At 36.3% G+C, this 9,993-nt stretch overlaps 1 protein-coding gene across 4 annotated transcripts; it reads left to right on the top strand.

Moving 5' to 3' along the window:
* The first annotated feature begins 6,194 nt into the window (after positions 1-6,194).
* Positions 6,195-8,616, top strand: LOC125188532 (mitotic-spindle organizing protein 1A-like). Of its 4 annotated transcripts, none has more exons than XM_048085449.2 (3): positions 6,195-6,298; positions 6,527-6,734; positions 8,410-8,616. In XM_048085449.2, exons 2-3 carry the CDS (start codon positions 6,530-6,532, stop codon positions 8,415-8,417), a joined length of 213 nt encoding a protein of 70 aa, XP_047941406.1. In that variant the 5' UTR covers positions 6,195-6,298; positions 6,527-6,529; the 3' UTR covers positions 8,418-8,616. The 4 variants fall into 4 exon arrangements, with proteins under 4 accessions (XP_047941406.1, XP_047941404.1, XP_047941407.1 ...); XM_048085447.2 differs by having other exon boundaries at positions 6,195-6,307; XM_048085450.2 differs by having other exon boundaries at positions 6,216-6,291.
* Positions 8,617-9,993: the final 1,377 nt, after the last annotated feature.

Here is a 9,993-nt window from a genome sequence, read left to right as displayed (position 1 = left end):
TAAGTGAAGCAACATGAGACATTTTCATAATGTGCTCCCTTATGTTGCCCTTGCCATTATATACTTTATTGAGATCAAGCATGTTTGTCTCAACCTTATCGTTTTTCACAAAACGTTCCTTAATTTTGGCAAGTATTCACTGGCCTTGGTGATATACTCAGATGCAGTGCCTCGAAAGGCTTCTGTAGTGCTACGCTTAATGATCAGCAGACTTACACGATTTGAGTGTTCCCACTTCTCGTAGTTTCTCCTTCGATAAGAAGTACTATGTCCGTAGGAGAAGTAGGTTCTCAATCCTTAACGCGTAATCCAGATCCATGCAACCCAGAGCAATCAAAATATAATCTTTGCAATCCTTAAAATTTGACCCATTCAACACTAACATATTGTTCATGTTGGAAGAAATTGCAGAAGCAGACATCATAACTTAACAAAGAACAAAACCAAAATAGTTGTCATGCTCACATAATAAAATCCAAATAAGAAGGTAACATCTCGAGGTACCGGCACAACATCCATATCAAGTCTTTTGACAGTAATATGAACTTGTAATTGGTAACCTCATTGTAGTGATCAAACACTGACAATAAGATCTGGTCAAGTAATGTCCACCTTTTGGCATCACACTACTCACATGAACACTGAATAATTATCACGTATTTATCACCACATATATATATGTATTTCGTGCCAAACATTAATCTTCCTTTTGGCCGACTAATATCCGCATTAAAATACATACACACATACCGTCCTAACATTCGCAATAAAGAAATCTAGACAATAGAGGTTACTTTTGCAACGTCTTGCTTCGACTAATCTACATTGAATATTAGTAAAACATTACGAGGTACCGAGCACAACATCCACATAAAGTCTTTTGACAGTAATATGAACTTGTAAATGGCAACCTCCTTACAGTGGTTAAATACTGACAATAAGATCATGTTAAGTAGCGTCCACCTTTGGCATCACACTTCTCACAGGAAACTGAATAAGTGTCACGTATTTATTACCACACGTATATATGTATCTCGTGCTAAATATTAATATTCCTTTTGGCCGACTAATATCCGCATTAAAATACACACTCATGAGTAGAAAATAAGGAACATTAGATGTACCCAAGAATTTGAATTTAAAAATTCAAAACCGAATACAAACACTCGCAAAGGAGTCGTTTATAATTTTTCTAGAATAAAGTGATTAGCCAACGAGTCACTAGGTTCGCATACCTTGCAAACTCAGCAAGTCGTTAAATTCTTATGGCCAACACAATAGCTCCCCAACAAATCACAAATTGCTGATTCCTAATGAGATTCTATATATATTTTTTTTTTAATCAATTTTCACTAAAATCGACAAAATCCAAATTTTGATGTTTCCCAAGAACGAAACCAATAAACATAAACACATCCAAAAACAACATCAAATTAATTAAACAAATCCATAAAACACAATATATAGATTTTATGGATTCACCAAAACAAGCAATAACAAAACACCCTAATTCTCCATGAGGCATAAACCAATTCTCAATCACAAGATATCGCGCATACAAATTGATCAGTTCTTCACATAAACTGAAATAAATTCCTAATTCTCAAATTTGATACTCAATTCATCAACCGAAAACAATTCTCCGTAAGCATGCTGAACCAAAACCTCATAATGAATTCATTAAGCAAAAGAAAAACATCTGTATGCGTGCATAATTACATGAATGGAATTATCAAATCAATAATCAAAAGTATGCATGCGTGAATAACATGGAAACATAACAGTTCTACAAAACCAATTTTTGGGAACGGAGTCGGTTTTACAAAACAAGTTTAATAGTACTATTCTTCAATTCTTAAAAGCAAACCAAATCAATTCACGGTTATATGTATTATCAATTCACAATATTCATAAACCCAAATAAACACAAATCTAGGTATGCGTGAATTATAATTCACAAAACCATACTCAATACATAAAACCTAACTTGCGGCGGCTAGACATATACTTTAATTTGAAAATATTAAACCTAATATCAAGGAATTTGATTCCTTGAATTCCAAAGCACGATCATGAAAATAAAACCTTAATTTTCCTTTCTCCAATTCTCAGAGAATCATCAATAGAGTGGCTCTGATACCACTTGTTGGAATAATTGATTGAACAAGTATATAAAGCTCTCTATGATGATTAACCGAGAACGATAGAGAAGGGGCATAAACTGTAGAGCGGAAGCGTACCTTGATCCATAACGAATTGAAAGGCGGAATTGCTTTGCAGCGGCTATGGATCTTCCAAACGATTAGAGACATTCTTCGCAATAGTCTGCCGAGAGAATACAGAGATACCGAATGTTCTTCTGACGTCTGGGAACCATAACCCTATCTTATATTTATATAAATATAACACCCTTTATTTTCTATTCGGTCCCTCATCAAATAGAAAATCACTTTATGGTATCTACACTTATTTTTCCATAACAATTAAATACACTTTAGCTCAAACCTTAATCTTTATTGGATCACTTTAATTGGGCAACTGAAAGATAGCCATACACATTAAATTAGTCATGTGGAAGCCCAAATTTCTAACAAGTTATTCGTTGTTGGGTCTTTGAGAATCGGAAACTATGGTTATTGAGCTAAACCATGTCAGTGACCATAATCCCAATAATCTCCACCTTGGACATGAAATAATCAAGTGTCGCTTTCCATTTACATACTCCACCTTAACGAGGAACACAATCACCAGCTTCAAACAATATTTGAATTTTGAAACTGGAAGTGCTTTAGTAAGGACATCCGTTGCATTGTCCTATGTGTCCATCTTTCGAACATTTATGACTCCCCTTTCTATTGTACTCTCTCCGTCCAATCATTGATGTCAAACTTTCCTTTTTAGTTTGTCCAATAAAAAATATCATATTTCATTTTCTGGAAAAAATTCTCTCTCACATTAATATAAATATACTATTTTCCCTCTCCATCGGACAAAAAAAACAACATTTCCTAAAATCTTGTGCCATTTTTCAACTATGCCATCTATTATGGGACGGAGGGAGTATCCCTTATGAAATGCAATCTAATGTCAATGTGTTTTATCGCTCATGATATATTTGGTGCTTGGCAAGACAAATAACATTGTTGTTATCACATAGGAATGTTACTGATTTTGTATTTAGACCAAAATCACCGATGATCCATTTTAGCCACACGCCTTCCTTCATTGCCTATGTTAAAGCCTTATATTATGCCTATGTAGTTGAAAGTGCTACCACCGCTTGTAACGAGGACTTCCAGCTTATTGCACCTCCAAACATCTTGAATATTAACTCTGTTTGTGACTTTCTTGTATCAACGTTTGAGGCATAGTCTGAGTCTCAATATCCAATCAAGGGCTTACTTCCACTCTCCTTGACTCTATAAAACAACATCCTTGTATTCTTGGTTTGCTTCATGTATTTTAAGTATCTATTTTAGAACTAGTCAATGCTCTCTTCAATGCTCCTTTATGAATCTACGTGACACTTAGCATGAGCCATCAAGTCTTGTACAAATCATTATCACATTTTTCACTAGAGAGAATACAAGTGGAATGATTTTTAAATGTAGAAATTTGGTGATTTATAATTTAGTTTTTGAAATTGCGGGTTCAACTAGGATTTGGCCATTCTTAATAATTTATTTGTCAAATTGCTCTATTTGTTTATATATTTTTATTTTTATAGCAAAAATCAATACTAATTTTAATAAATATTTTATAGTACTCTGTATATATTTTGAATAAGATTGGAATTTATGTATGAATCTCGTGCGGCTATAGTAACCTTGATACTCCCTCCGTCCCATAAAAATATGGGTAATGGATACGAGAATCAAGACAAAATTGATAAAGTAAGAGAGATGATGCGAATGATAATTAAAGTAGCATTAGTGGATAGTGTGATCTACATTATTAAATTGATATAACTTTCTAAAAATGGAATGCACATGTTTTTGTGGAACGGAGGAGTAGTTAATAGTAATAAAGTATTTTCCACGTCCTTAAAAAATAGACAAATTTGTAAATGATAAGGGTTTTAATGTGCAAGTAAAGTAAGATAGAGATGAGAAAAGATAAAAAAGATGGAAAAGAATGGAGTTAAGAGCATCCTCATCCGTGCTCTTAGCTAAGACCACGGAGGTGGACCCGGACCCACTTTTACTCCTTGTCCTTAGCTAAGAGCACAACACCCACATCCGTGCTCTTAGCTAAGGACAAGCTCAAGGGTCCCACCATTCTATTATTCAATTTAAATACTCCAATTATTAAAAACATTTCTACATTATAAAAATACATTAAAAATAAAAATTACATAATTAAAATCCTAAAAAATAAAAATTACATAATTAAAATACTAAAAAATAAAAACACATAATTAAAATCCTAGAAAATAAAAAAATACATAATTAAAATCCTACAAATTAAAAATTACAAACGTGGAAGACTATTCCTCTAACTCCAATTGCCTCTTGAGACCCCGGATCATTTGCTCATGTGTTGTAAGTTGATCCGGAGTCATCTGAGACGTATCGTTCATATAGAGTTGACTCAAGATGGCCCACAACGTGTTGTTCGGGGGTGGAGGAGGCACAAAGGGAGCGGGGGCGGCGGCGGCGGGGGCGGATGGAGTCGAGGCGCGGCGGCGGGTGGTCGTCGCCTTCTTCTTTCCGACCGGCCGGCGGGAACTGCTCGGGCTAGTGTCGGGGCTACCCAAGTTAGCTCCGGCAAGCTGGGTAGCCACATCATCGGAGGCGCCGTCGGATAGGGCTACCGACCTGGACCGTTTGCTGGAGGAGCTGGATGAGGATGCTACTATGCCGCCCCTATACTTCGCATGTAGGCGCCCCTCCTGCCAACAATCGAGGTACTTGAACGGTTTGAACTCCTCCCATTGGTAGGTCGCCAAGGCGGCAGTGATGATGTCGAACTCGTTCGTGCCGCTCCCCGCCGACCGCTCTTCCTGGAGGTAAATCCCCTGGAACTTCCCGATTGCCTCGTTGCATCTGTAGACGCAATTGCGAACCATACTATCATTACGATAGATGGTTCCCGCCGGTCGGGTTTCATTGTAGAGGCGAGTGATGCGTCACCAATAAGTTTCCCCGATTTGGTTCGTGCCGACCTCCGGATCTTCGGAGACTGCCAAGTAGGCTTTGAACATCGCCATCATCTCACCCGGAGTGTACGGGGTGCGGGTGCCATGAACAGGAGTAGGAACAGAAGTAGGAGTAGGAGTTGAGCTGCTGCTCCCTCCCGATCCGGGTTCGGGTGCCCACCCGAACCCGGGGGCGTTTAGGTCGTGCACCGGGTAAGGACGGTAGCCACCCAGAGTTTGCGAACCTTGGGTTTGAGGAGGGGCCGTAAATTGGGTTTTCGGACTATATCCGGCCTCGGAGTCGAACCAATCGTGGTTCAAACCGCGATTGCCGGAGGGGTGATCGCCGGAGCCGGACATTGTGTAGTGTGGTGGGAATTTAGATGAGAGAGTATGAGGAGAAAAGATGAGAGAATGTAGATGATGATAGAATAGATAATAGATGAGAATGTGATTTTTTTTTGTGTTGGAGTGGGGGTATTTATAGATGAAAATGTGAATTTTGGGGAAAAAAATTGAAAAATAAATTAAAAGTGGGTAGAAAACGGATATAATTTTTGGGAAGTGGGAAAATATTTTTTTTTATTTAAAAACATTTTTTAAAATAAATTTCAAATTTTTTTTTAAAAAAAAATAAAAAAACGAAATTGCCAACGGCTATGCCGTTGGCCAATCAGGGCGTGCCACGTAGGGCTGCTCAGCGGCACGGACGTGCTCTTAGCTAAGAGCAGCACCGTGCCGCTGGCACGGACGGACGAGCTTCCTCCAACCGCTGCGGATGCTCTAAAGTTAGTGGATTTTGAGGTCCACATTATTAGTAACGTGAAATGTGTTAAAAATTTACTATATTTAGACTCATTATGAGGAACGACTAAAAATGATGAAACTAGTCTATTTTTAAGAATCGGGTGTATGAATCTTTTAGAGGAAATAATGAAAATCCACTTTTATATCATTGGATAATAAGTTAATTTCGACGCATGTTTTAAGAAATGTAAAAAAAAAAAAAAAAAAAAAAAAAAAAAGTCTTAAATTCGAAAATTCAGATGGAGGGAGTAAAATACAGTCATATCATCAATAAAAAGCTTGTAAATCGAAAATTCAGCATTTTCTCTCGGGAGAGGAAAGTAGACCGTCACTCACCGGCGAAACTTGTCCGTAGTATGTTGAGTACGCATGTGTAGCTCATTTTTTTTATGATCCTGCTTTTGATTGCGATTTTTTTACTCAAAACCCTATCCCCAATTCGTGAAATTGCTCTGGTCTGGAATTTAATTTTTGATTTGATTCTTTCTTATATGATGCTTTGCTACTGAAAATGAAAACAAATCTGGTAGATGGTTTTGATAGATTGTGGAAATGAGTAATTAGCAAAAACAATTGGTGCAGGGCATGGATCCGGAGGCAGCTAGAACTGCGCGTGATTCTCTCGACTTGGCGTTTCACATGTCGAACATTCTAGAAACTGGTTTGGATCGCCACACGCTTTCGATTCTGATCGCACTCTGTGAGATGGGCATCAACCCTGAATCTTTGGCCGCCGTTGTTAAGGAGCTTCGTAGAGAATCACCACCTCCTTCTTCCTCCACCGTGACAGGTATTGCTGAATTAATTTGTTTTGCTATTTGTTCATATATTGCTAATTTTGTTTGATTATGTGGTTATGTGGTTGTAACCTCACTACATGTTTCATTCTTAGTTGTATGATTTGCATTATTAATTCAGTGAAAAATAAAGATTTCAAATCATTCATTCAACATTGCAGGAAGGATTATGCTTAGTTCTACTGTAATTACATCAAAATAGTCTGTTACATTAAATTTGGATGAGAGAAGAGTTTTATTGTTTTCTTAAGATATTGAAATTGCTATTCATTGAGACAATTATGTGAAGCAACTTCTGTCATTGTTTATATTTTACTGTAACTGTCAAGAGGCTGTCTTTGGTTGAGGATGTATAGATCTTAAGAGCATTAGCAACCCTAGCCACCGCCTAGAAGGGCCCTTTTGCAACAGCTGAGTCGTGGGGGAAGGGGAGGGGCACCCGAGAGCACGGGCTCGGCGAGCCGTCTAGCCGTTTTTTTTTTTGCTTCTATAAAATACCCTACTCCCATTTCATTTTTCTAATTAATTTCGTAATATTTGATATAATTTGATAAAATGAATAAATGGGACGGTTGTTGGGAGGGCTGTGGGAAGGCTTCGATGATGTGGCTGGGCTGTGGGAAGGGCATTGCTATTGCTAAAGCCATAGTAGATTCTTTGAACTTATGTTCCATGCACTATTTAGCTGTCTTGAACATATAGTAAGTTGTACATTGTCAAGTATTTCAAAAACTCTTTGCGTGCTTTTCTCTAGCGACCCAACAAAACCAACCCTTTTGAAATCAATAAATAAATGTGAACTGAAGTAGCACATTAACTAACCTAAATATGCTCTACAATACAGTAATGTGCTACTTACTTTTGGTTTCTTCGTATTGTTAGTAGAATTTATGGGAAAGATTTGGTGGAGATATGCACAAGCTTCTATTATCTCGCTAATGTTAAGTTACATCCCGGTTACTTTATAGATAACATGTGATGTGAGGATGGTCTATGATTTTTAGTCAATTTTATAGTGTCTGGACTTTCTGTTTTCTTCTTTATTTCATAAAGAAATCAAAATCTCATATTATCTGAAATGGCTACTTTGTTGATGTATATACAATGTGGCGGTGCTGGTACCATTATCTTAATTAGCTTTCACATCCTATCCTACTTTTGCATATGTTGAAGAAGTTTTTCCAAAAAACAAAATGCATAGTTTTTCTATGATAAACTGAATCTATACAACTAATAGTGCTCGTTTGGTAGCCTAGATTAGACCAAAATATATGAATTATTTGGCTGTTTGGTAGATAAAATATGGCCATATTAGGCCATCAAAGCCCATCTCGGCCCGGAGTGAATTAGTTCAAAAGGGTGGATTATTTAACAACCTCACATAGTGCGATAGCATATCCTTATCTCTAAGCTCATCTTAATTAATTATCTTGTGCTAATTTAACACGGTTACCAAACATGCTTATTATATGAAGTACATGAATCCATCAATTGGCTCATCATAGCAATCAAAATCCTGTGCTCTGCGTGTGCACATCAAGTTTCTATAGAGGCAGCCATTTTATACGTTTTCTGCTATAATTCATAGAAAGTTTGTCCACGTTCCCCCAGTTTAGTTAGGGGATGTGATAATAAACGCCTGACATCTCTTTTTCGTCTGAACTGCAGGGCTGTAACCATGGCCTCACAATTATTCTACGAAGAAGAAGATGACTGGCAGCAAAGGGCTTTTGCTGCATTTTAGATTTTACTAATAGATGGTTTGAAATTAGTGTATATTTTTGTGCTACAGCTATTCCCTTTTGTTTTAGATTGCAAATATTGTCCAAATTTTACACTCCCTTCGCTCTATAAAATTTGTGACCTTTTGATCCACCGTGAGTTTTAAGAATATACTCTTTGTGCAAGTTTTCTTTTTGGTTTGATTGTCAATATTGTCACACTTGTTTATTTTGATCTGACAGCAAACTTGTCATACTTTCCTTTTTTATTTGACCTCACATTCTATCAATCTCCTCATATTTTATTACTTCCCCCCGTCCCATAAAGTAAGAATATTTTCATTTTTCGTCTGTCCCATAAAAATAGCTAATTTACGTTTATTTAAAGTTCTCCTCAAAATTAGTGTTTAGGGATCGAACCCATAAAGAGAAGGTTTGAATGAAAAGCTTCTAAAAAGATACTAAAAATGAGAAAAACTGAGCGAAGCTATATAGAAAATAAAAATAGACAAAAACAATAGAAATGAGATAGACATAAAACAGTTTATGGTGTTATGAAAGGCCAAAACACCTTGGTCATATGAAAGGCAAAGGCTTTGCCCTTCCACCTACTAAATTCACTCTATTCAACAATTTTTTCTATCTAATTTTTTTTATCTTACTTAAAACTTAAGCTGAATTAATTGATGTCGGATGGAGAGAGTATGTTTAAAGAAAGCCAAAACTAAGTATAACTATCACTTTAAACTTCAAATTTAAAATAACAAACACTCGCTCCGATCTTTAATATGAACATTTTGTTTGTCACGAGTTTAATGTATAATTGGTTGGCAAAGTAAGAGAGAGTGAGAGAGAGATAAATAATAATGTAAGTAGGGTTAGTGAAGAGTGAGTTCCATATCATTAGTAGTTTAGTATAATGGTATGAGTTATAAATAAAATGATGTGTAAGAATAATGTATTGTTTAAATATTCCATAATTAAGATGTTCAAACTTGGACGGACTAATAAGGAAATACTTAGTTCATACTTTTCAGTGATAGAGGGAGTACAACATAGTACTCTCCCGTCTCAACTAAGATGACACATTTCTTAGTTAGCACGAAATTTTAAGAGTTGTTGGTTAATGTAGTTATTTGGAGAAGAGAATAGAGTGGATGTAAGTATTAAAAGGAGAGAGAAAGGGAGTTGAATATGTAATTGGAGAGAGAGAAAAAAATAAGATTGGATGAATTGATGGGAGAGAGAAAGCTACCAAAAATAGGAATGTCTTATCCAATAAAAATTTCATAGTCATTCCTCAACATGGTGACATTGGTGTGCCTCACCAATAATTTCTAGACAATTGGAAATAAAAAATGTCCACATACCACATCACTTGGACATAAATTTGACAAACTTATAGCTAAATTTGTAGACATTCATTTAATCATTCTATGGAAAGTGAAATAATATTAAATATAGAAATTATATCATATGTATAACGAATTGTGTGGTACACTAAATCATTATGCCATCATTGTGCGGAATG

Source organism: Salvia hispanica, chromosome 5 (genome assembly GCF_029641045.1).
Source record: "Salvia hispanica isolate PSC_SH4W2 chromosome 5, Shi_PSC_v1, whole genome shotgun sequence".
NCBI lineage: Eukaryota > Viridiplantae > Streptophyta > Magnoliopsida > Lamiales > Lamiaceae > Salvia > Salvia hispanica.
The sequence above is the reverse complement of the archived record's forward strand: the minus strand, read 5'-3'. Positions and strand labels throughout refer to the sequence as shown.

Bases quoted from the DNA above. Each gene is read 5' to 3' on its own strand.
- LOC125188532 (XM_048085449.2), top strand. From the start codon at position 6,530: ATGGATCCGGAGGCAGCTAGAACTGCGCGTGATTCTCTCGACTTGGCG.